The sequence below is a fragment of the Bos javanicus genome, chromosome 9, assembly GCF_032452875.1.
Source record: "Bos javanicus breed banteng chromosome 9, ARS-OSU_banteng_1.0, whole genome shotgun sequence".
NCBI classification, from domain to species: Eukaryota; Metazoa; Chordata; class Mammalia; order Artiodactyla; family Bovidae; genus Bos; species Bos javanicus.
The window spans coordinates 23,806,516-23,833,343 of NC_083876.1; the positions used below are offsets into that span (position 1 = coordinate 23,806,516).

The window sequence follows — 26,828 nt, forward strand, 5'->3', positions numbered from 1 at the left end:
AAGTCCAATTAAAAAAAAAAAAAAAGGAAAGAACGACACAGAATTAAGGCAGAAATAGATCACCGTCAACCAGGGGGATTCAATAAATGGGTCAAACCTGTAATTTTTTTCAAGGCCAGCTTGAATTTTATCCTTCCATGAGATTTTCCCTGACTAAATTACCCTCTGGTAAGTTTCCTTAACACCTACATAAAATCAGCACTCGAATTTTTGCTTAGGTTTATATTTTCTCAAAAGTATCCATTAGTTGTGCTACGGAACATAAACATGAGAGCAAGAACTTCATCTTATTTAGTTTCCTTTAAACTTTATAAACACTAAATATTGTTAAAAAAAATTAGAAAATACACAAATTATTCATAATAGAAAAAATCTTATATTACTGTAAAATGCTTTTGGAAGAGGAGTGTGGAAGGGTAGGATAGTCTTCCCGAAAGTCCAGAAAACTTCCTTTTTTGAATATATGTGTGTGTGTGTGTGTGTGTGTGTGTGTGTATTGCATCCCAAATAGGAATACATTAAATGTTGAAAGAATTAGCCAAATGTTTGTCCCCTAATTTTAGTTCGGAGACTTTACATCAGGCAACTGTACTGTTATTTCCACATATTCTGTGCAATTGCTGTCAATCATGATGTGTGATTTTCCTTTGATCAGGCAGTGCACGTTACTTTAATTTCCTTTTTAGTATTTTGATTTAAAGCACTATCACTTTGTGATAAAGATTAAAAGAAACAATGTACGGAAACACTATCAAGTTTGAAACATTCTGTAAAGGTAGCTTGTTTTTTTAAACTTTTAAAACCTGCTTTTATGCTAGTTCTGTCCATTCTTGGCAAGATGATTCTGGCCAAAATGGGGACTTTCATATAGAATGGCTGACACTAGTTTGCTGTTTCCCTAACCTTTTTTTCACATTTCAGAGGTATATGTTAATGTGATGTGTGTGTATATTCTTTAAGCAAAATACTCGTTAGGTGGTCTCAGAGCCTCAGTGACACTCATAGTATGAAGTTTTCACCATTTAAAAGTGCTGACGTTGATAAAACACAGTGAAAGAATTCACTGCACAATGCTGTTTTCACTTTGTCAGGCACTCTGTAGTGGCTTAAACAAGATTTGAAATTGTCATAGTAATGTAAATAGGCATATCATTTTTTCTTAGACTTTTTTATGTGAAAGAAAAAAAGAAAAAGCCAAAAAAAAAAAAAAAACACAGCCAAGGAAAAATCATTCAAGTGAAGAAACTTGATTCACACACATAGTCTAGCTCAAAATCCATAAAATGTAGTGACTGTAATGGATAGTTTCAGGGATTGTTTTTTCACTTGTGTAACAATTTTATATTCTTCATTTCTAAAAGAAATTCAAAAGGCTTTCATATTCTTCATTTCTATAAAAAAAGAAAAATAGTGAATGAAAAACAATTAATATTTACAGTATCATTCAGCCACATGGCAGAGACAAAAATCAGCTAATTATAGTTTTCATACATAGCAACAAATAATTGAAAATATACTTGAGAGATATACTGCTTACAATTGAAACAAATATTTTGGAATACCTAAAAATAAAGCCAAAACACAAGTGCAAGATTATAACCACAACACAAAAGAAACATTGTTAAGGAACAGTTAAAATAATTCAAATCAATGGGTAGATTACATTCCCATGCAAAAATACTCTAATATTACAAAGATATGAATTTTCCCAAGTAGATGTATAAAGTTAGATAATCACTGCAGGATTTCCAGAAAGCATGATAAACTAAAGTTCACATAAGAGAAAAAATGGACATAAGGAAACAGAAAAGATTTAAATGAATAAAAGGGGACATGCCCTATCAGATGTCAATGTGGTCTATGAATTTTTTATAATTAAAGTAGCATATGTCAGCATAGGAATAGATCAATGAAAAGAGTGGGTAATGCAGAAAAGATGCCATTATTATTGGAATATGGAATACTATTTTAAAAAAAAAACCAGTATGATAATTAAGAGCATGCGCTCTGGAGCTAGCATGGCTTGGTTCAAGTCTGAGTCTGACACTAAATTTTCACTTTGGGAAAATTATTTACTGTCACTGAACTTTGATAACCTAATGTATAAAATGGAGAATGTAACAGTACCTACCTATTTTTAGGACTAAATTTTTAAATAATATAAATACTTGAAAAGTTGGGCTGGCTTCCCAGGTGGCTGAGTGGGTAAAGAATCCACCTACAATTCAGGAGACACCAGAGATGAGGGTCTGATCCCCAGGTCAGGAAGATTCCCTGGAGAAGGGAATGGCAACTCACTCTAGTATTCTTGCCGGAAGAATCCCAGGGACAGAGGAGCCTGGCGGGCTACAGTCCATGGGGGCACAAAGAGTCAGACACAACTGAAGCATCCTCACCAGCAATCAAAAGATATCATTTATAATTATAATCATCTCAGTAAGACAAAGAACAGCTACTACTATTAGTTTTAAGCCAGTGGAGAAAGGATAACTGGTTACTTCCTGAAACCACAGTTAAATTACTATAGCACATCGTTCACAAAAATAATTTCCAGATTTATTCAAAGCAGCTAATTTTTAAATTTCTAAAAATTATATTTGAATTAAAACTATGCATGAAAACATATTATAACTTTGTAATGGGAAGACCTTTCTAAGCCAAAGTCTGCTGCTGCTGCCGCTGCTAAGTCGCTTCAGTCGTGTCCGACTCTGTGCGACCCCATAGACGGCAGCCCACCAGGCTCCCCTGTCCCTGGGACTTTCAAGGCAAGAACACTGGAGTGGGTTGCCATCTCCTGCTCCCATGCATGAAAGTGAAAAATGAAAGTGAAGTCGCTCAGTCGTGTCCAACTTGTAGAGACCCATGGACTGCAGCCTACCAGGCTCCTCTGTCCATGGGATTTTCCAGTCAAGAGTACTGGAGTGGGGTGCCATTGCCATCTCTGAAGCCAGTCTATCAGCTATAAATATATTATTGAAAAATGTATATGTGCTTTCCGCACCGCCAAGACAGGAGCTCATACAGCACTGTTCTGGATCTCCATTTTAAATTAAAGGGAAACTTTCACAATGTCCAAAATCCTTGATGTGATGCAAATGAAGGAGAAGGATGTCCTCAAATTTCTTGCCGCAGGAACCCACTTAGGTGGCCCCAACCTTGACTTCCAGATGGAATGGCACATCTGCCAAAGGAAAGCTCATGGCATGTACATCATAAGTATGAAGAGAACCTGGGAGAAACTTCTGTTGGCAGCGTGTCATCGGTGCCATTGAAAACCCAACTGATGTCAGTTTCACATTCTCCAGGAATACCGGCCAGTCAGTTGTGCTGGAGTCCAGGGCTGCCACTGGAGGCACTCCTATTGCTGGCCGCTTTACTTCTGGAAACTTCACTAACCAGATGCAGGCAGCCTTCCGGGGGCCAAGACTTCTGGTGGTTACTGATCCCAGGGCTGACCACTGGCCTCTTACAGAAGCCTCATATATTAACTCGTTTAGTATTGCTCTATGTAACACAGACTCTCCCCTGTGCTGTGTGGACATCACCATTCTGTGCAACAAGGGAGCTCACTCAGTGGGTCTGATGTAGTGGAAGTTCTGCACCTGCGTGGCACCATCTCCTGTGAACACCCACTGAAGGTCACATCTGATCTCTGCATCTCCAAAAATCCTGAAGAGACTGACAAAGAAAAGCAGGAGGCAGCTGAGAAGGCTGTGACCAGGGAGGAATTTCCAGGTGACTGGACCACTCTAACTCCAAAGTTCGCTGCTTCCTAAGCTAAGGTGATGGACTGGCCTGAAGGTGTGTAGGTGCTTTCTGTGTCTATTCAGCTGTTCCCCACTCAAGCCTGTCAATGAAGACTGGTCTGCAGCTCCCACTGCTCAGACCACTGAATAGGTAGGAACAACCCCGGAGTAGTCTTAAGTTGTTCTTCAACAAACTCAAAATGGAAATAGGTTGACAGAAAATAAAGTTTCTTTTAAAAAAAGAAAGAAAAAATAAGAAAAATATATCCACATATTAAGAATTTTGTGCAAAACACCACAAAATCAGAGGGCAAAAGACAGTCTGGAGAAAATATTTACAAATAGAATATAGAAAAAGCTGTTCTAAGGTTTCACAGTGAAGCATGGATTCAGTTCAGTTCAGTTCAGTCACTCAGTCGTGTCCGACTCTTTGTGACCCCATGAATCGCAGCACGCCAGGCCTCCCTGTCCATCACCAACTCCCAGAGTTCACCCAAACTCATGTGCATCGAGTTGGTGATGCCATCCAGCCATCTCATCCTCTGTCGTCCCCTTCTCCTCCTGCCCCCAATCCCTCCCAGCATCAGGGTCTTTTCCAATGAGTCAACTCTTCACATCAGGTGGCCAAAGTATTGGAGTTTCAGCCTCAGCATCAGTCCTTCCAATGAACACCCAGGACTGATCTCCTTTAGAATGGAATGGTTGGATCTCCTTGTAGTCCAAGGGACTCTTAAGTTTTCTCCAACACCACAGTTCAAAAGCATCAATTCTTTGGCACTCAACTTTCTTCACAGTCCAACTCTCACATCCATACATAAGCACTGGAAAGACCATAGCCTTGACTAGACAGACCTTTGTTGGCAAAGTAATATCTCTGCTTTTTAATATGCTATCTAGGTTGGTCATAACTTTCCTTCCAAGGAGTAAGCATCTTTTAATTTCATGACTGCAATCACCATCTGCAGTGATTTTGGAGCCAAAAAAAAATAAAGTCTGCCACTGTTTCCACTGTTTCCCCATCTATTCCCCATGAAGTGATGGGACCAGATGCCATAATCTTAGTTTTCTGAATGTTGAGCTTTAAGTATTGGTTGCTGCTAAGCTGCTGCTAAGTCACTTCAGTCGTGTCCAACTCTGTGCGACCCCATAGACGGCAGCCCACCAGGCTCCCCTGTCCCTGGGATTCTCCAGGCAAGAACACTGGAGTGGGTTGCCATTTCCTTCTCCAATGCATGAAAGTGAAAAGTGAAAAGTGAAGTCACTCAGTCACGTCTGACCCTTAGCGGCCCATGGACTGCAGCCTACCAGGCTCCTCCGCCCATAGGGTTTTCCAGTCAAGAGTACTGGAGTGGGGTGTCATTGCCTTCTCCCAAGTATGGGTTACTCTATCCTAAATTACTTTAGGATGTCTACTATACTCACATTGAAGTGAAGTGAAGTGAAGTGAAGTGAAGTCGCTCAGTTGTGTACGACTCTTTTCGACCCCATGGACTGTAGTCTATAAGGCTCCTCTGTCCATGGAATTTTCCAGGCAAGAGTACTGGAGTGGGTTGCCATTTCCTTCTCCAGGGGATCTTCCCAGTCCAGGGATTGAACCTGGGTCTCCCACATTGCAGCCAGATGCTTTACCATCTGAGCCACCAGGGATGAAGGAGGATTTAGGGTAGGAAGACAAAAAATTCTTAAAGCACTGATATGTAAAAATTGACAATTCTGAGCTGTTAAACTTGTAAGATTAGGGAAAATTTAATAACTTAATTAAATTTATGTGTATGGAATGTATATAGAATTTAAATGTGTATAGAATCTTAAATGTATATAGAATTTATATAATAACTACTAGACTTGTTAAAAACCTTCACTAAGATTATGATTGAAAATGAAATGGTATTAAAATCAGATGCTTGATAATATTTTTGCTATAATGAGTGGCTAGACATTGAATTATCAAGAGTTGATATTCAGGAACATTTATAGAAGTAGTACGACAGAAGTTTGGTATGCAATATGCAATTGCAAACTTACACAACAGCAAAAAACAAGAGTAAATAAAATACCTGTGGTAGAGTAGCAATTTCTGCCATTCACAAGTAGCAGCCTTATCCAGTATATGAATTAACCCTCAGTTTTTGGTCCTAATGTTTAGTTATAACATGTGTTCACTTGGTCCAGGAGATTGTAGAACAGACCTTATTGAGATGGCTGAAATTAGGCTAAACTAAAGTATAATGTGGTTTGTAACCTGCTTAGAGATTAAAAAGATAAATCATGATGTTTACAACCCAAAGAGTCTATGATTCATAAACTATTATCTAAAATGTAATTCACATAACATGTTTTTTTACAGCACACATATATCAGTAGTGGTCAAGACAACAGCACATATCCAAGCTAAATTATTCTCCGAAAACAGAGGATGGATCTGAAAACATCAGCTTTTCTCTGTCACTAGCAAATAAAATAGCAAGCCAGATAAATTTCCAATTCAAAAGTTCTTTTTATGGCACATTTACATGAGTAAAGAAGCATCTTAAACACTGCTTGCACTTAATCTTTATTATTAGCTTTAAACCCTGAATTGCATAATACTATATTATAAAATGACATGTTTAAGTACATTGGCTGTTTGATTTAAGATGTATGATAATCAATTCTTGATTTTTATTAGATGTTTTTAAAGTTACTAATTGCATTGAAATAAACAATATCGACTAAGGAAAAACTGATACCTAAACAGAGTACAAATTCTTAAAGAAGCAGCATGAGGTAGATTTTGTGTCCACAGACTATGTTTATAATATCATTATTTGATTTGTAAAGATTAATCTGAAAAATGTTTTTATCCATTTTAAATCAATCTTAGTATTTCTTAAGAAAATAAAGCAGATTCCAAGTAAATTGTGATTACATCTTACCTTGCTGTTTTCCCTTTATTTTTGGTATGTTAGTCAAAGTCTGAACTATTCATGGCAGATGTCATAGACATCCCATTTCCACCTTCCAAAGGTATTTAAAGGATTATATGGAAATCATCCCATTTCTCATCAACATGCTTGAGCCTACCCAAACAGTAACTATTTCTTGATTTTTCTTTGCATACCCAGCACCTTGGACAGTGCCGAGCATAAAACAGGCATTGATCTATTTTGGAGCAGATGAACATATGAATAATTTTGTCCTGATGCTATATTTGTCTTATATATTGCTGGAGATACTAATCACCAGGGCTTGAGCATCTTTATGTTTCACTGTAATGATAGTGCTTGTATGCAAACCACTCCTAAAATGTGTTATTTCATTTTTAATGCAAGGTGTTACGCTTGGAAAATAAAATATTACACTAAAATTCATGTCAATATAAAAATTACTATTTCCAGATATCGATCCTCTTTCACATGCAAAACCAGAATATTAATGTTAGAGAAATTTAAAATAAAAATACTCTTTGTAAAGCAGCGCTTATTTTCTTTCTCATCTTCAAGTTCACCAAGGAATTCTTAAAGGTAAGAAAGAGAACTTCCTACTTCCCTCCACCCACTTCACCCCACCAAAACAAACAAAAAAAAAGGAAGGAAAAAGAGAATTTCCAGTCTTATTTTTAAATACTCTTACTGTGGAGCAGTATGGATTATTGTGCATCGTCAAGACATATATTCAGAAGTCCCTCACCCCCCCCCCCCCGCTTTAAACTCGTATCTTACAGTAAATAACATTCTTGATGATTCTTGTTACCCACATGCACTACTATGAAGTGGACCACGGTAATTGCTCCTTGTGTTCACAGTGGAGAGAAGAAAATGGAGCGAAGGCAAACCCGTCTGTAAGGGATCGCTGCAAACCGATTTTTATTCGGTTTGTACTAAATGAGTCGGGGCGTGACAAGAACCCTTTGTCTGCGGGACGACGTATCTGGCGACCATTATCTATCTCCCCGTGGAGACGACGTCTGAAGACTCCGCCCGGGCTGGGGGTGGGGAGGGTGCACCGCGTGGAGAGCTCAACCGAGAATTAAAGTGAGGGAACAAAGAGACCTCCCAGCTGCCGCCCGCCAGCGCCGCGCAGCTGCATCGAGAGACGCCGATCACACCCGGAAGGCTCTTGGAATCCGCCTCCCCGAGACCAGAGCTCAAGTAAATAATTGATGGAGATTGATCCGGCCCAGAACAAAGCTCTGCGGAAAACCAGCGCATCCGATTCCGAGCGGCTTTGGAAGCTTCTGCCAAGGGATATGCGAGTGCAGCGGAACCTATGAGCGCCGCTCCGAGTCTTCCATCTCGGGCGTGGCTCCGGCCCTTTTTTGTCTGCCTGCCACCCTCCCCTCCGCGTCCGCCCCCGCCTTCTCTTCCCTTTTGAAAATAGCCTCTCTTTGGTTACTTCTGCCCTGTCCTCCCTTGCAATCCCGCCCCCTCCCCTGCCCAGGCCTGTGAGGTCAGCTCATGAATATCAGTGCACTTCCCGGGGAGCGTCTGGCACGGCGTGGTACCTCGCGGGTTTGCCGGCTCCGAGCCGCAGCTCCAGCCCCGCCGCGGACGCCGAAAGAGTCATTCGCTCTCCCGGCCGCTGAGTCTCCGCGTTCACACCATTGTTTGGAGAAAGCGAGTGGGTGTGGAACTGGTGCGAACCGGCCCAGAGTCAAAGCGCTCTGCCAGACGGTCGCATATACAATAGTGCGAAGTGAAACTTTCCTCGTCTCCTGAAGACACAATAAATCCTGAAGTCCCCGGAAGATCAGAAGGAAAGAGCTGTCGATTGACTTCAAAAAGCATCGCCTCTGCTAAGAAGTGAGCAGTTCTGCATTTTCTAAAGGGATGGGGATGAGATATAGGGTTGGGTGGGTCAGTGGGCAGATAAAGCTTGAGAGTAAAAGTGTTGGTCTAGACCGTTGCTGGGGTGCTTGCTTGGCGATTTTCGTAAGGGAAGCCTCCAAGAGAGACAGCATCTTGTCACTTTGTGAGAACCACGTGACAGCAGCCAGGTACCTTTGATTGTGGGAGTCGAGTTCCTGGAACTCGAGCTTCCTAACCTGGATTAGAACTATATGGGGGTGAATTAAGCGTTCTCTGGTGGCTTTCAGCTTCAGAGTGGTTATGCCTAATTCAAAATAAAAATAAGGTTGCGTTGGCAGTATAACTTATCTGGGTGATCCACCTTAGTGTGACCTGCCAAATAGCTAGGCCAGGTATTCAGATATTTTCGGAGCACGTTGCTCTGGGAGAACATATAGAAAATAAGTTGATGGACGACTGTTCCTTCACCCTCCCACCATCTCTTCTTTGTTCAGTATTATTTTCCAAACCGAGTTGGAAGGAGATTCCTGAAAGAGAATGGCAGATGGAGGAGCCTTCCCAGTAATATTTCTTTATAAATTGAGGTATTACTACACATTGACTAAGTTATGGTACTTAGACAATATCAGGAATAATGCTAGTACAGTAATTAGCAAATATCTTCTCTAACAATAGGAGCTTTTTTTTTTTTTTTAAACAGAACTTTCTGCCTAGTCATGCCCTTTTCAGTGCTTTAGAGAGAAATTATATTTCTAAGGAAAAGGCACCTAATTGAATAGCTGAGTAAGCTGAATCAGTAGGGAGAAGAACCCAGGAGGCAATGGGTTTTGAGTTGTTTTCCAGATTTTAAAAGCCAGTAATGGATTTATCTTGAAAAAAAAAAAAATACACAGTAGGAGTTAATTGTACCACAGTGAGGGTGCACCAGGCTTCTTGGGTGTAGGGTCATTCTGTCTTAATTTGACTTCATGGAAAGGACTGGGCACTTTAAAAGTATAACTTTGCCTGTTAGGTGCCATCTGAGGAGATGCTTAATAATGAAAATGCTTTCTATCTAGCAATTACCCTTAAAACTAAAACGATTCACAAAAACAATGAAATTTGGATAGGTGTAGAAAAGTTACCACTTCTAATTTAAAAGATTTTGCACATTCACAATAAATTATTCAAAAAGTATTTTTAATTTATTTCTCAAAGCTAAAAAATTAATTAAAAGAAAAAATACCTTTAGGGTTGCTAATGATGAAAGCATATAGAAGATTTTAATGCCATATTTTCTTGAAACTGAATTTGATTTGAAGCCATTCATCATTTCTATTTTCTTTCAGTTCTAGTCTAAAGGAAGGAAAATGGGTGCATTTCTCTAATTAAAAGCAACAATAAGGGTTAGATCGGTTTGAGAAGAGTATCATTTATCCATAACAAATTTTCTCTGGGAAAACCCTTTTCATCTAATTGACATTTGAGAATATTAATTAAAACTCTCTCCGCAAAACTAGGGTTTGAAATGCAGATATGATAGTGAAGAAACCGAAGTTGAAATATCAAGGTATTGACAATTCTAGCATATGGACATCTTTTCCTTCTGAAGCTTCTTCTTGACCTTATCTTCTTTAAAAAAAAAAAAAAGAAGAAGAAGAAGAAGAAACAAAAAACTTCCTTCCTCCCATCAATTCCTTTTGACTCCATGCTTGCCATAACCTGCTACCGTGAGAATGTTAGGTTCAGCAGCTTTCAGATCTTCGTTTTACAGCGGTAGAGTGGGGTGGTGATAGCGCCTCCCCGGGCGAAATGAGAATTGACAATTCTGCATCCTATTTGTAAAGTCAAGGCTTCTATAAAGCGCCTTTCAAATCTCATTTTCTAGGGCTTCTCCTGTTGGGGGAATCAGCCTTTGCTCTGTAACAACGCAGACATGCTGTGTGCTTTCCTTCTTTTGTTTCCGTCTCAGATTAGAAAGGAAGGTTGGTGGCAGTGAAGAGGGAAGCGAATGATCTGGTGATGGACTATTGTAAATCACGTCCCTTAGATTCTTCCTAGACCGCCATGAGTCAGCCACCGACGGGGGGCGCTGCCCCTCTCACAGCCGCGGCTCCTGCCGCCACCGGTGCCACTGAGGCTCGCTTGCACCCGGAGGGCAGCAGCAGAAAGCAGCAGCGTGCTCAGTCACCCGCTAGACTGAGGGACAATTCTGTCCGACAGGCAACCGCGACCACCCGGGCCCCAGTAGGGGCTGGCACTAAACTCAATTCTAGTCGACAGCAGCAGCTGCAGCAGCAGCAGGGCAACAAGACCGGGAGCCGCTCAGCGCCTCCGGCCAGCGCCCGGGGAAGCGGAGGCGGAGCGGAGAAGGCCGCGCCCCCGGCGCCCAAGGGGGCGGCCTCGGGAGCTGTCCAGCCTGTAGCTGGTGCTGAAGCAGCCCTAGTGGCGACCGTGGCCCCGGTGGGTGTCAGGAGGCCTGGTCTGTCGGAGGAGCCGCTCCGGGAGCTAGAGCCCGCGTCCTCTAAACTCGGGGAACCCCCTCCGCTAGGAGAAGGAGGAGGAGGGGGTGGGGAAGGAGGAGGAGCCGTCAGTGGCTCCGGGGAAAGGGAGGGGGGCGCTCCGCTGCCACCGCCGCCGCCCAGGGGCTGGCGAGGGAAAAGCGTCCGCGCTCAGCAGAGGGGCGGCAGCGGCGGGGAGGGGGCCTCCCCTTCGCTATCCTCCTCCTCCTCTGCGGGCAAAACCCCAGGCCCCGGCAGCAGAAATTCCGGTCTTGGCGTGGTGGCGGGTGGCGGCGGTGCTGGAGGGAGCTACTGGAAGGAAGGATGTCTGCAGTCTGAGCTCATCCAATTCCATCTGAAGAAAGAGCGGGCAGCGGCGGCGGCCGCGGCTCAGATGCACGCTAAGAACGGCGGCGGCAGCAGCAGCAGCCACCGCAGCTCTCCGGTCGCCGGCGCCCCTGCCGTTTGTGAGCCCCTGGCGGTCCCTCCCGCTTCCCCAATGGCGGCGGCGGCAGAGGGCCCCCAACAGAGCGCAGAGGGCAGCGCGAGCGGCGGGGGCATGCAGGCGGCTGCGCCCCCTTCGTCGCAGCCGCACCCGCAGCAGCTCCAGGAGCAGGAAGAAATGCAGGAGGAGATGGAGAAGCTGAGGGAGGAGAACGAGACTCTCAAGGTGAGTGGCGGAGGGGGCGGGGGGGTGCGGTTGGGGGAGGGGAGGAGTGGGCCTCGGAGGATTAGGGCGTGTCCTGGCCAAGTGAGAGGCGGCTAACCCTCTCTCACTTAAAGAAGAAGGGAAGGGGGACAGGAAATGAGAAGAGGGGGTTCCTAGGCCCCTTCCGGATCTCAGAGGGCTCGAGATAAGTAGCGTTAGGTTTTTATTTGGCTCCAAATCCGGGCCTTCGTTTCTCTGGTTATTATGGTTTGTCTCACTTTTTCATGGAGAGCACTCGAGTTAGGAGAGCGAGGGAAGGCCAAGGGCCCGTTTCCTTAGTTTCTTGTTCGTTCAGCTCCGTGTCATCCCTGTCCCATGGAAAGGGGCCGCTAAAGCTGAGGATTTGGAGTTGGAATGGGGTATACGTGCTATGTGTCCGAGGGGTGTGGTGGGGTGGGGGGGCGAGGCCAGTTTTGATCCGCGGCCTGTCCCCGCCTCAGAACGAGATCGATGAGCTGAGGACCGAGATGGACGAAATGAGGGACACTTTCTTCGAGGAGGACGCCTGTCAACTGCAGGAAATGCGCCACGAGTTGGAGAGAGCCAACAAAAACTGCCGGATCCTGCAGTACCGCCTCCGCAAAGCCGAGCGCAAGCGGCTCCGCTACGCGCAGACCGGCGAGATCGACGGGGAGCTGCTGCGCAGCCTGGAGCAAGACCTCAAGGTCTGCGGCGGGCGCGGGGGACGGGACGAGGGTGGGGACGCGGATCCAGGGCTCTTTGCGTCGAAAGGCCTTCAGTGGAGAGAGGCCAAGAGCTTTAGGGACGCGGGAGTTTTCGCAGCGCCTATGACAGCAATTCAAGGTCCGGGAAGGGGAGGAGGAGGAACAGACAGGTGGATGTGAGAGTCCTGTGTGTACGGAAGGTCTTTCGGAGGGCGAGCTCGGGGTACTCTCCTGGGAAGGAACCGTGACTCTTACCGAGGTGGGAGGAGGGCGCCTCCCTCCCCAGCGGAACATGGGTGTGGCAGAGCGCCGGCTCCGGCCTGGATCTGGCTTCCAGAGAGCCTCCTCCAAATGCAGGCCGAGTGGATGGATGCAGGCACTCAGGAGCAGCGCGGTGAAGACTCCTCGGGGGAGTTGAAGCCCAGAATAGGGACAGCTCCGGGGAAGATACTAGAATTGAGATTTCTCTCTGAAAGCCCCCCCCCCCAATCCCCGCCTTCTTCCAGAAGTCCTTCCTTTCTGTACTTAACCATTTCAACCACTCCCAGAAAGGAACACTGTCTTGTGTGGTTCCTTTAGGAAAAGTAATGGGAGAGTGAGCTAAATGAAAGAACCTTGTTCTTAGTGAAGTAGCTCCTTCAGAATCTCTGCCAGTGGAGAAATTTCAGCTTGGAAACGCGAGTTTGGGGCAGGTGCGGTCTGTTCATTGGGTTTGACTGTAGGCAGATTCATGGACAATGCAAATCAGATGTTATCTTGACTGTCTTGGACAACAAATGAAATGCGATTTCAGTTGTATTAATTTCATCAAGATATCAAAACTGAGTGTAATTATCTTTTTTTTTTAAGCTATGGGAAAACATTTTATGCAAGTTGTATTATTTCTTTTTCCTTTTTCTGACATTTGTGGAATGTCGGTCGTGCACCAGGCACTTTGGCAAGCCTTGTTCCGTACATTATTATTTCACTTAGTTCTCAAGGGGAAAAAAAAAAAAACTATAAGGTAGAGATTATTAATAACATAATTTCCCAGGTGACAAGATGACCCCTTTACAGAAGTTAAGCGCCCAGCCCCTAACCCTGGAACTTGGCTAGTAAGTGGTCAGCCTGGCTCCCTTCCTAGTCTAGATTCACTGTCTGTGTCCTAAGTCACTGAACCAAACTACTTCACTTTTGTTCCAAACTCTAAAATTTCTGAGGTAATCTTAAAACAGGAGGCAAAAATGCACACACTAATTTTTTTAACTTAATCTTAAAGATTAAAATGTTTCATAAAACTAAGCACCTAGAATGATAGGATCAAAATTCAAGCCCCAGACTCTACCTGGAAAAATTTTATTTTCAAGTGTTTTAAAATAAGTGATAATGGGGGTACCCGGAATGAGAGGAGATTTGTGAAATTTCTCTACGCATAGTAAAACACGATTGAACATTTATAACCATGATATCATGTAGACATTAAGGGAACAGAGTGTAGAACCAGACTACCTGGCTGCTTGTTAGCTCTGTTACCTTGAGCATATTACTTTACCGTGATGAGCCTCAGTTTTCCTCATCTATAAAATAGGAATAATACTCAAACCTATCTTGTGGGATTGTTGTGGTGGTTAAATGGTTTATATGTGTGAATGGTTTATATGTAAAGCATCTGGAAGGATGCCTGGCATATGGTAGGTACTATATATGTATTGGCTCTAATACTTTTAATGTAACTAGTCCATTTATTGTATTGTCTTTAATTATATTTTACTGGTAAAAAACACTTTAATTTAGGTTGCAAAGGATGTATCTGTGAGACTTCACCATGAGTTGGAAAATGTGGAAGAAAAGCGAACAACAACAGAGGATGAAAATGAGAAACTGAGGCAACAGCTTATAGAAGTTGAGATAGCAAAGCAAGCATTACAGAACGAACTGGAAAAAATGAAGGAGGTTAGTAATTGGTTATCTCATGGCATGTTGTGTATATTTAGCTCTTCATAGAGAGTGCCAAAGACTAATATGACTGTTAAAGTAATTCCATTTTTATGATTGTAGGACAGTTTGTTGTTCTCACCCAATATAGTTACAGATACAAGCTTTCATACCAATAAATAAGTAGCAAAGAAATAATTCTGACCTCTGCCCTGCTTCTGACTAGACATATATGAACTGTGACTGATGCTTTGTGTGTGCCCTCTAAATGGATGTTAGTGAAATAAATTACACAGCTATGCCAAACCCAAAGGGTATCACAAGTATGAAGGACTGAGCCTTCAGTTAGTTGAGGGGGAAGTGCTAATCCTGTGAGATTTCTCCAGAGTTCATAGAACCACAGACTTTTAGGATGAAAAAGACCATCAAGGCAATTCAATCTGATCTAACTGTTGCTTGACTGCTCCTTATAACACAACCCCCAAATGGTCTAATGCTTAGAGGATCACCAGCACCCAGCCCTTAAGATCTTCTCTTGCAACCCCATGACTGTAGCCTGCTAAGCAACTCTGTCCAAGGGATTCTCCAGGCAGGAATACTGGAGTGGGTTTCCATTTCTTAATTTTATCACAGCATAACTCTGTTTAAGATTTTCTTTCGAGTTGAAATTTATTTACTAGTAAGTTTAATACATTCATCTTAGTCCTACTCGTTCAAGTAGAAGAATCAGAGTTCTCTTCCACTTTAGCTACTAGACGATTCTTAGCAAGTTTCCCTGAATCTTCTCAAAGAACAAAATCAGTAATAAGAAAATAACTAGAGAGTAAAAGAAACAGAAAAGATATATCAAGAAATAATTCGCTTTGTGGTAAGTAACAATTGGAAATAAAATAGTATTCTTCCTTGAAAACTGCCTGAAAACGTATGATGCAACTTGTGAAAAGCATTATTGAAAATTAGCAAATACACATGTGGTTCTCTGAACATGTAAATGAAAATCCTGATCTTTCCATACACTAATTGAGATATTGCACTTTCCATTGCTGTGCTTATCTCAAAGTGGTATAAACATGTAACTACACCCAGGTAAGTGTTATTCGCTCGGTTGAGTCTGGCTCTTTGTGACCCCGTAGACTATGGCCCGTCGGGCTCCTGTCTGTGGAATTCTCCGGGTGGAAATGCTGAAGTGGGTGGTCATTCCCTTCTCCAGGCGATCTTCCTGACCCAGGGATCGAACCTGGGTCTTCCTCATTGCAGGCAGAGTCTTTACCATCTGAGCCACCAGGGAATCCCTGAGGGACCCAGAGTGAAGGAAAAACTGACATTCTTTTAACAATGAATTCTTTTAACATTTCTTTTAACAAAGCTTATTCCCTAGATGTTTACAGTGAAATTCCTTTGGAATGTACATGGTGTGTAGTATCTTCCCAATAAAACTTCTCATTCAGCTTTTACTAGGATTTCTTTTAGAAACAGAGGATGGATGGCAAAGATTAAATAACATAGAACCTCCTTTTCAAGTAAAACCAAGACTTTAAGAAAAGCTCAAGTTTGTTTCGGGATTAAAACCCTTAAATTTTTCCTGCTCTAAGTGAGTTTTATTGGTGAGTGAATAGCTTCCATGAGGCAACCATTTTCCACACAGATCACCAACTCTCTATTTCATTAGCAGTGACCTCAACTTGACTCCAAATTTAACTGTACATGTCTAACCTCAAGGGCAGCTTCTCCAGCAAAACCCAGGTTGTCCTTATTTTGCTTTCTAAAGCAATGTGTGTACTGTAATTGGTTCATGATGATGGTGATTAGTATATTAATACAGCTATTGTTCCCTGGGGGAAATAAATGCAACTACAACGTAACAATGAAAACATCAGTAGTCAAGAACATGTGGCAGGAATTTGTAGAAAGCTGTTTCAGTGGGATAAACTATTTTACGGTCAAAGTTTCTACTTATTTTACATTATCATGTAAACACTTTTAACATGACAATCAGAGCAACATCATTGTACTGATACGTGATTTTTAGCTAGTACCTGAGGGTGGCTGTGTGCTACAGTAGAGAAACTGGGAGCCACAGGGCTGTCTTCACCAATAACTAATTGGGTGACTTAAAAGTTCTCCAACTTCTATTTGCCTCAGTGTATTCAGTTGTAAAATGTTACTTTCAATGATTTCAGTGAGTCTCAGCACCTTCTGCAACGATCATGCTTTTTATTGTGAAATCTGGGACATTGCCATTTAAGATTTTTTTCCCTAAATTTGAGAAATCAAATATTAACATAGGTATAAAGATGTTTCTTCGATAATAATATACAGTTGAAGTTTGTGAAAAATGGAAAGTTTGATTGCCAGGAAAATGGAAAGTTTGATTGCCAGGAAAATGGAAAGTTTGATTTCCTTACTTTTTAAATTAAGGAAGTAGCTGGGGCTGTCATAACAGAATACTACAGAGTGGCTTAAATATAGACATTTATTTTCTAAATAAATAGGTCCAAAAATCAAGATGTTAGCAGGGCTGGTTTCTTCTGAGGGCTGTGAAGGAAGGATCTATTCCAGGCCTCTCTCCTTGGCTCATAAATTGGATCTTCACGTAGACATGGCATTCACTTTGTCTGTGATCAAATTTCCCCTTCTTATAAGACACCAGTCAAAATAGATTAGGACCTACTGCAATGACTTTTTTAAGGCTTGATTGTCTCAGTAAAGACCCTCTCCAAATAAGGTTGCGTTCTGAGATATTTGCTTGGGGTACGATTTCAACATGTAAATTGGGGCAAGGGGTATAATCCAGCCCATAAGAGTAGCTGTTAAATACCTTCTTAGTAACAAGCAAAAAGAAAGCTCATTGTCACATACATAAATAAGGCTTCATTCCTTATTCAGACCTTACTTGCATTCTTCCGTATTCTTTGTCTAGGCAATTAAAAATTTTCAAGTCGAAACAAACTTCACTAATTACAAGGGATGAAAAAGAAATGCCTTGTGATTTGGTATTATATGAATGTTTTTCAAGTGACTATCTGAAAAGTTGGGTTTAAGAATGGCATAAGAGCTTTCTGATTTTCATCCTGTGTCTGGGAAAGGGGAAGATTCCTGTAAACTGCCTGGCCATTAGCCAGAGAGATGGGACCTCTTCTGTCTTTAAAGTCAAAATAATCTTACTGCCAACAACAACAACAAAAAAGAAACCTGGGGATATCCTCATTGTAAAAATACATTTCATTGATTCTGTCTCCCATACTTTTTTCTTATAACCATTTCCTCCTTCGGGGTTCTAACTCTGAGTTGGGAAAATACTCTTGCTGCATTAGGCAGTGTGAGTGTATGTTCATGCCAAAAAGGAAATTCTCATGCACCTGGGAAGAATAAAAGCCAAACCCAGCCTGGGTTCGATCCCTGGGTTGGGAAGACCCCCTGGAGAAGAGAATGGCAAGCCACATTAGTGTTCTTGCCTGGAGAATCCCATGGACAGAGGAGCCTGGCGGGCTACAGTCCATGAGGTCGCAAAAAGTTGGGCACAACCAAGCAAGTAACACTTTCACTTTCATCAGGACATCAGCTTTTAAAGTAACCTTTTATTTTTAAAATGGGCTCTAAAATAGCATTCAGTTTGGGAATTTGAGTGGTGGTAGGGAAAATAAATGGAAATAAAGAGGAAGGGAGAGAAAGCAGAAAAATATCTGAAGGATTTTAAATATTGTTCTAAAGAGAAAATGAAAAATATTCTGGCAAGAAAGTTTTGTAGTCATATGAAGGTCAGTTGAGGTTGACCTTCATAATGTTCTAAAGTATCAAAGATAGAAAAAGTAGTTTTAAAATATGTTTAAAAATCAGAAATGTTTCACTTACAAAAAATAAGATTTTTGTAATGCTGATTTTGTTAGCTTCTAAAAAGATAAATATAAAAACTGAGGTGCAATCGTAACTGGCTTACTTTGTGCAGTAGAGGTCATGGGTTTGAAGCTGACTTGTCCCCCATCTGATTGCAACAACTTCAGTTAATTATCTGCTTTTATGGGTGTAAAACAGAAACAGTTTTTAAGTCTTTGGTGAGTGTTAATCACACAATTGTTAGCCCTTTGTGGTGTCCTACCAGTGGAGTAAATAGAACCAGGCCAAGCTTTCCATTATGAAAACAATGTACTAGTTATGGAGTAAAATCATAAAATGTCAAACAGAATATACTAGAGAGAATCAGTCTTCCAACTCACAGAGTTTGGTTACTTGTATGGAGTCATATAGATGTTGAACAGCACAGCAGGGACCAATACGCCATCTGTCAGAGTTTGCAAACCGTTTACTGAGAGTTTAACTGGCTTCGAGGGTGTTGACCAATCCCTCTCGGGGTTGGTGGCTGTACAAGGTCCCATGCACCTGCTCACATCCATCTGCTTATCTTCTCCCCCTGAGAACACAGAGTAGGCACCAGGGGTTCAGAAGAGTTGAGTAGAGGCAGGATGGATGTAATTAGCTGATTCTACTGCTACTCATTGCCTGTATTGAAACAGCTGATGTTCTGCCAACTGCAAACAAGAGGGACCTCTCAGGATGCTGGCTTGAAATCTTAATTGCATTCTCATCGCAATTATAAAACATTGATAGAGACTGGCAATATGCTTTCTTGCAGCAGAAAAATGCCGTTACCTTTATGTAACTTAGTAAAACTGATTTTCTGTCTTTCAGCATCACAATCAGTGAGATAGAGGTTTTTTTAAAAGTTATTTTATGGAACCAACAATCAACCTTTGGAATTCCGAACTGGGTTACTGCACCTATAGCATGAGAATATCGAGGGGTCAGGGACTTCTCTGGTGGTCCATTGGTTGAGACACTTGTTTCTGATGCAGGGGGTGCCGGTTCCATCCCTGGTTGGGGAAGTAAGATTCCACATGCCAGGCATTGTAGCAGGAAAGGAAAAAAAAAAAAAAAGAATATAGAGGAGGCTATTTACAGTATGGAGAAGGCTCTGTGAGGGGTGAGTCTCTGCTACAGTTAAGTGAAGGTCACTGCCCTTCATGAAGTCTTACCTCTGTAGAAACCACCTTGATTTTCAAAGCTTTGAAAGCCCTGTGCTCTTCAGAATGAAGGGGTCTTCTCATGTCACCTCTAAAGTCTGGCATTTGGAGAAGCATTGGTGATAGATATTTGAGAAATGAATGAACCAACAGAAGTTCTTTAAAGACCTTTTGTCTTTGAACATAAAAAAGGAGAAAAAGAGTAAATTAGATGATGATGATGAGAATGTTTATTAGATCTTTTTAATTTCAGAATCTGTACTCTTTGTATTGTCTCATCCCCAATCCCAACCCCAAAATCTTAAAATAAATTAATTTTCTTAACTTTTTCTGCCTGTTGCTCTAGGGAGCTCTTAACTGGCCTACTGTAATAGCACCATCTATCTTGGGACTTTTATTTTCTGTGCACTTGGTTAATATAGCCTATCTATTGCCGTGAACTTTCACTCTAGAACACGACAATAATTAGTACTATAAATTTCAACAGTAGTGTCTTTTTAAAATTTTTATAGAGTACATGGAGATTATAGCTGTTTATTCAGACTCTTTGTACAGACAGAACACTTTAATAAACAAATGCTTTTCCTGCGTTTTTACAGTTACCTGCTTATTTTCTTATGTAAGATAAAGAGCTGATGGTAACCATGCTGCATTTTGATTGGGCATGTTTAAGGTGCAACAAGAAATTCTGAGTGATAAATCGGCAAAGAAACAGCCCTAAAGACGTTTAAGTGGGGAATTTCTTTGGCATCCAAGTTACTTCTCCCTGGTCCTGGTAGTTAACTTATGGTCTGAAAAATGGAATAGTAGTCATTGATCTTTATGGTGAAATTACCATAAATATTTTGAAATGTATCAATTAAATACTATGACTGTAGTCACATCTTCTCAGAGGCCTTAGTTTGTTGAGTAACACAGGCAGGAATAAAAGAAACTAAAGTAAACGCAAAGCATAATGTGGCACCTAAGCATAGGAAAGCTTGTCTTCAAGGTTACCAATCGTTGGATTTGTAAAGATGCATTAATTTACGAATTGTAAGCTTTGTTGGATTTTTTAAAAATGAAATCACATTTGCAGTTGTATGCACTTTGAAGTGATTCCCAAGGCTCATTTGGGTAAATGGCCCTTTTCTTTTACCCACATGCCAAGCTCTCAGTAAAAGCAAAGTGGTTCACAGATCAGAACATGCCTATTGGTGAAACATACTGATTTTTTATTATAAGTTTCAAATTTATGTTTTTCTCCACGTCAGCAGTACACACCCTATATAATGGATCAGATTACAGTTCCTTTCTTGGCTGGAATTTCGAACTTTATATTCTTGAAACAGTAAGGCACTAAACAGATGATGAATTCTTAAAATAATGGACTAAGCCTCTGCCCCTTGAGTACATATGCAGTTCCCAAGGCTTTGTAGGAATTGTTCAATAAATGTATGTTGAAACATTTATTGGAATGTTCAATAAATGTATGTTCTGTTTGCTGATAAACCATATCTGTGGGAACTAAGTCTCTACTCTGGACTCTGCCAGTTTAACAGAGGCTCTAGGGGCTTCCCTCATAGCTCTGTTGGTAAGGAATCCACCTGCAATGCAGGAGACCCTGGTTCGATTCCTGGGTGGGGAAGATCCGCTGGAGAAAGAAAAGGCTATGCACTCCAATACTCTGGCCTGGAGAATTCCATGGACTATACAGTTCATGGGGTTGCAAAGTCAGACACGACTGAGCGACTTTCACTGGGGCTCTAGACTGAACTTTGAGTGGCCTGAGCAGCTGACCTGTGTTTCCGTGCATTTATGGAAGCATGTGACCTACATAGTCAGTGAAAAGTAGCTTGCTTCCCTGACTTCTGTATCTAACCTACCTTAAAAAGGGATTTGAATGGTTCTCAGTCAATTGAGCCACACTGTTGTTGCTAAAGCTCAGGGCTTCTCATTGAAATAAAGAGTTTAAAATTTGGTCACAGAAAAATTCTGGGACCATGAAGGAAAACTTAATCCGTAGATGTACACTATTAATCTAAGTTAAGTAGCAATCAAGGCAGAGGGAGAAATATTGGAAGAAATTCTCACCTAGCTGTGATCAGATATAAAGGCAACCCCAGGCCTAGAGCAACCATGAAGAAAATCAATTCTAAACAGACTTTATATGTTGATGGATGGCAGCCAGTGGATGGATGAGCCTTTGTTACAATTGTCAGTTCTCATCTATACAATCAATAAATTAGGAATTTAAATTTTGCTGAAAATACAGTTAAGACATTTTGTCATTAGCTGTGAATTTTAGGGTGATTTATTTGAAAAAACCTCATATGTCATGGAGTTTAGAAACTGGCTTTGCCTCATCTCTCATTTCCTATGTTGCTGGTAAGTCTCTTCAGTCATGTGTGACTCTGTGTGACCCCATAGACAGCAGCCTACCAGGATCCCCTGTCCCTGGGATTCTCCAGGCAAAAACACTGGAGTGGGTTGCCATTTCCTTCTCCAACTCATTCCCTATAATGTTGAACAATAATTTGAAAGGTGTAGGCCTTAGTTTCTTTACTCATAAATGTAGAAATTAAACTGAATACTCTCAAGAAAAGTGTCATTTTCTCCTTGATAAAGTTATCCATCTCTGTGTTCCCTGAAAATTCTATTTGTAGTCAGGATGCCATTTCATTTCACTACTGTTATTTTATTACTGTAATTATTTTTTCATTTATACAATCAACAATATTTACTGAATAGTAATTTAACACCTGCTATAATGTGACCCTGAGTTCAATCCCTGGGTTGGGAAGATCCCCTGGAGGAGGGCATGGCAACCCACTTCAGTATTCTTGCCTGGAGAATCCCCATGAACAGAGGAGCCTGGCAGGCTACAGTCCATGGGGTCACAAAGAGTCAGAGATGATTGAGCAATTAAGCACAGCACAGCACATAATGTGGCCATATGGATGCCCCTGGAGAAGAAAATGGCAACCCACTCCAGTATTCTTGCCTGGAGAACTCTATGGACAGATGCTCCCCTGTCTACAGGCTACAGTCCGTGGGGTTGCAAAGAGTTGGACATGACTGAGTGACTAACACACTACACTTTATGGATGCCACAGAGGCTACCGAGATGCAGGTATCAGAATGTTGCATTAAACTGAGAGTGTGCACTCACTGAGGGCTCTGCTGAAGGGTTTTAACCACAGAGACCTGCAATGCTCTCTTTGATTGTTGCTACTATTCAGCATCTAAGGAGCTGGTTTACTGTGGAAATCAGAACTGAAGACGCTATGTGAGGGGGTAAGAACAAGTGAAGCTTTCTGAATAATCTGTTGTTCAGTCGCTCAATCGTGTCCGACTCTGTGATCCCATGAACTGCAGCACACCAGGCTTTCCTGTCCTTCACCATCTCCCAGCATTGGCTCAAACTCATGTCCATTGAGTCAATGATGCCATCCAACCTTCTCATCCTCTGTCACCCCTTTCTTCTCAGGGGTGCCCTCAGTCTTTCCCAGCATCAGGGTCTTTTCCAATGAGTCGACCCTCTGCATCAGGTGGCCAAAGTATCAGAGCTTCAGCTTCAGCATCAGTCCTTCCAGTGAATATTCAGGGTTGATTTCCTTTAGGATGGACTGGTTGGATCTCATTGCTGAGCCCCGCTCAGAGTATTCAGTAGTTTTAGTGCACCAGTGGCCTCAGGAGGTATCTAAATCCCATGGTAACTAAAGAATTCACCATCTTTTCCAATTAGTAATAAACCACAGTATGGAATGATAGCATCTAGATAATCTAAGTTTTTGACTGTAATTCTCTGCAGTGAAATCTGCCCTGGAAGGCTGATCGGTTTTCACCCTAAGGTGTGTGGCATGAGTTAATGAGTGCTGGTCATTAGTTAAACATCCAAATGTTTGTTTTATGCTATTATTGAAATAATATGAGACTTCTCTGATGCTTTTTTTTTCTATTTATTTTTTTATTGAAGGATAATTTCTTTACAGAATTTTGTTGTTTTCTGTCAAACCTCAACATGAATCAGCCATAGATGTATATATACATCCCCTCCCTTTTGAACCTCCCTCCCCCTCCCTCCCCATCCCACCCCTCTAGGTTGATACAGGGCCCCTGTTTGAGTTTCCTAAGCCATATAACAAATTCCCATTGGCTATCTATTTTACATATAGTAATGTAAGTTTCCCTTTTACTCTTTCCATCTCACCCTCTCCTCCCTTCTCTCCCCATGTCTGTAAGTCTGTTCTCTATGTCTTTTTCTCCATTGCTGCCCTGTAAATACATTCTTCAGTACCATTTTTCTAGATTCTAAGTATGTGCATTAGAATATGATATTTATCTCTCTCTCTCTGATGCACTTCACTCTGTATAATAGGTTCTAGGTTCATCCACCTCATCAGAACTGACTCAAATGAGTTCCTTTTAATGGCTGAGTAATATTCCATTGTGCATATGTACCACAACTTCTTTATCCATTCATCTGTCGATGGGCATCTAGGTTGCTTCCATGCTCTAGCTGTTGTAAACAGTGCTGCAATGAACAATGGGATACATATATCTTTTTCAATTTTGTTTCCTCAGGCTATATACCTAGGAGTGGGATTGCTGGGTCATATGGTGGTTTTATTCTTAGTTTTTTAAGGAATCTCCATACCGTCTTCCATAGTGGTTGTATTAATTTACATTCTCACCAACAGTGCAAGAGCATTCCCTTTTCTCCACACCCTCTGCAGCATTTATTGTTTGTAGACTTTTTGATGATGACCATTCTGACTGATGTGAGGTGATATCTCACTGTAGTTTTGATATTTCCATTTCTCTAATAATGAGCGATGTTGAGCATCTTTTCATGTGTTTGCTAGCCATCTATATGTCTTCTTTGGAGAAATGTCTGTTTAGGTCTTTTCCCCACTTTTTGATTGGGTTGTTTGTTTTTCTGGCATTGAGTTGTATGAGCTGCTTGTATATTTTGGGAATTAATCCTTTGTAAGTTGTTTCATTTGCATTTATTTTTTCCTGTTCCGAGGGTTGTCTTTTCATCTTGCTTATAGTTTCCTTTGCTGTGTTCTCTGATGCTTTTTAAAGGTGAAAGTCTTTATATTTCTAAGCGTGAAATAATTATTTTGAGATGGCTTGGCTTGTGTGTGTGTGTATGTGTGTGTTTGTGTGTGACAGACAAAAATCTCATGTAGAACCAGCTCTCATTTAACAATCTAGTCCATTCCTTACTCAGGGTGTAGCTGTGCCTGACTTCTCCCCGTGGTGCGTTAGGCTTTGGGATCTAAACTACCAACACTGTTCTCTACCACTGCCCTCTACCCATGGCCACTCTTGGCTACCTGAGAATGGCCCTGCCTCTAGCAGTGGCATAAAATGCATCTGTTCTCTGTCTCAGCCTTTTCCTTGAGCCTAGAATCCCCAAACTTTGATCTGACTTTAATTTAGCAAGTATTTTTAAACATTTACTGAGTGTGTACATATAGTGTGTATAAGGGAATAACAGTTAATGTCACCATGAGAGTAGTCCCTGGACTCAAGTTAATTACTTTCTGATGGAAAAGATGGTCTTGTAGAGGTTTTATTTGACAGCAAAGTATTTGCATTCCTGTGCTGAATACTTTCGGGCTTCCCAGGTGATGCTGGTGGTAAAGAACCCGCCTTCCAATGCAGGAGACATAAGAGATGTGGGTTAACTCCTGGGTGGGGAAGATCCCCTGGAAGAGGGCACGGCAACCCACTCCAGTGTTCTTGCCTGGAAAATCCTATGGACAGAGGAGTCTGGCAGGCTATAGTCGATAGTGTCACAGAGTCGGACTCTGCTAAAGCGACTCAGCATGCACACTGGTGTTCGCTGTCTCATCGGTGAGCACTGTGAAGACAGGGCCCCACCTATTGTGATCACTGTCGCACTCCATCCAGCTCAGTGCCTGGCTTGTAGTCAATGAGACCCTGTGCTTCTGTAATATTGTAACAACTGATATTTCATATTTCACTTGTCTGTAGCTTTTTTCTGCACTAGAGTGTAAATTTCCTGAGGGTAAGGACTGAGTCTGTCTTATTCACCATTGTATCCACAACAACTGGAAGTTGTTGACAACATTGGACAAGCAATAAATAATTTCTAATGAGCGGATGAATGGAAATTAGGAAAGGTGTTTCAGGCCCTCTTTTGCAGAGAGGACAGGAAGCTGACTCAGAATCAGGGCTCTTTCTTTGGTTGCTGAGATTGTACAAACAAGACGAGAAGGAAGTAGATGACTAACTCCAGCGCCACCCCACTTCCAGCATTAGAGGTCTCTTGAGACTTTCCTGCCTCCTAGAAATTTCCAGGCCTCTACCTTGCTTCCTGAAAACCCCAATTATTCCCCAGAAGCAGCAAGTCTTCCCTGAAACAAGATTTCATTGGCTTCTTGGAAGGGGAGATGACACTGACATCCTGGGCATCGAATCTGCAGTTGAACTTCCATGTTCTTTGGTGAGAAAGCGTGAACTGCAGGTTTAGAGAATGGAAGAAGACTGCAGATCCTTTCACCCTCAAAGACTTATCTAAATTTACTTTAAATGGCCAATGTTTGGGACATTCAGTTCGCAGTTAATTTGGCCTGGGAGATGTGGAAAATCACCCCAGGGCTGCAGTTGTTCAATAGCCATCAGTGTTGAGTGCTAATTATAAGCCAGTCACTTTATGTATCATTGTGTTAATAGTTTCATTTTTGAGATGAACACTTAATGCTCAGAAAATAGGCCAGGTCCACATCAGTCCATCTACCTCCAAACCCCTGTCTCCACTGGCCGGCTTGGTCTCACTGCAGAGTCTCAGGCTGCCACTTCATCTTTTTCCTGACCCCACAAATGACCTGTCCTCTACAGACACCTCAGTACTTCTGGAATCTTCAAGGTCTGCATCTCCAGCACACATTTAGGGAATGCTCCGGACAAGCATTAAGAGAATACTTTCAAGATGTCTATAAGAAAAATCTCTTTTATCTCACAAAAAAGGGAATCTTTGAAGAAAAAAAAAAAACTAAGAACATAAAGCTAGAAAAATATTTTCAGGTCTGTTGATCCTGCCTGTTCTTTTTACAGACTTAATACCTGTGTTTTTTCAGATAGATTTGTTAATGGCTGACTCTTGTTTAGTTGCTAAGTCATGTCTGTTTTGCGACCCCATAGTCTATAGCCCACCAAACTCTTCTGTCCATAGGATTTCCCAGGCGAGAAGACTGGAGTGGGTTGCCATTTCCTTCTCCAGGGGATCTTCTGAACCAGGTATCAAACCTGCGTCTCCTGAATTGGCATGCAGATTCTTTACCACTGAGCTACCAGGAAAGCCCAACTCTCAGTTTAATCACTGAGAGTGATTTTCCTTTAATTTATTAAAGGAAATAATTAAAATAAATAATTTTAATTTATTAAAGGAAATAATAAAAATATTAAAGGAAATAATTTATTAAAGGAAATATAAAGTGATTTTCCTTTATTTTCCTTTAATTTTTTAAAGGAAAATAAGTATGTTCCCTGTCC

At 41.7% G+C, this 26,828-nt stretch overlaps 1 protein-coding gene and 1 pseudogene across 2 annotated transcripts in view; both read left to right on the forward strand.

The window, feature by feature from the left end:
• Positions 1–3,041: 3,041 nt before the first annotated feature.
• On the forward strand, positions 3,042–3,918 carry LOC133254494 (small ribosomal subunit protein uS2-like; annotated as a pseudogene).
• Positions 3,919–7,505: 3,587 nt separating this feature from the next.
• MTCL3 (MTCL family member 3) overlaps positions 7,506–26,828 on the forward strand; it is a 48,315-nt gene continuing 28,992 nt past the window's right edge. The window contains exons 1-4 of one of the 2 annotated variants that reach the window (XM_061427338.1): positions 7,506–8,527; positions 10,033–11,683; positions 12,163–12,387; positions 14,161–14,319. In XM_061427338.1, the coding sequence (XP_061283322.1) occupies positions 10,580–11,683; positions 12,163–12,387; positions 14,161–14,319 (1,488 nt within the window). In that variant the 5' untranslated portion in view covers positions 7,506–8,527; positions 10,033–10,579. The remainder of the gene's footprint in view (positions 8,528–10,032; positions 11,684–12,162; positions 12,388–14,160; positions 14,320–26,828) is intronic. The other variant, XM_061427339.1, reaches the window with a different exon arrangement.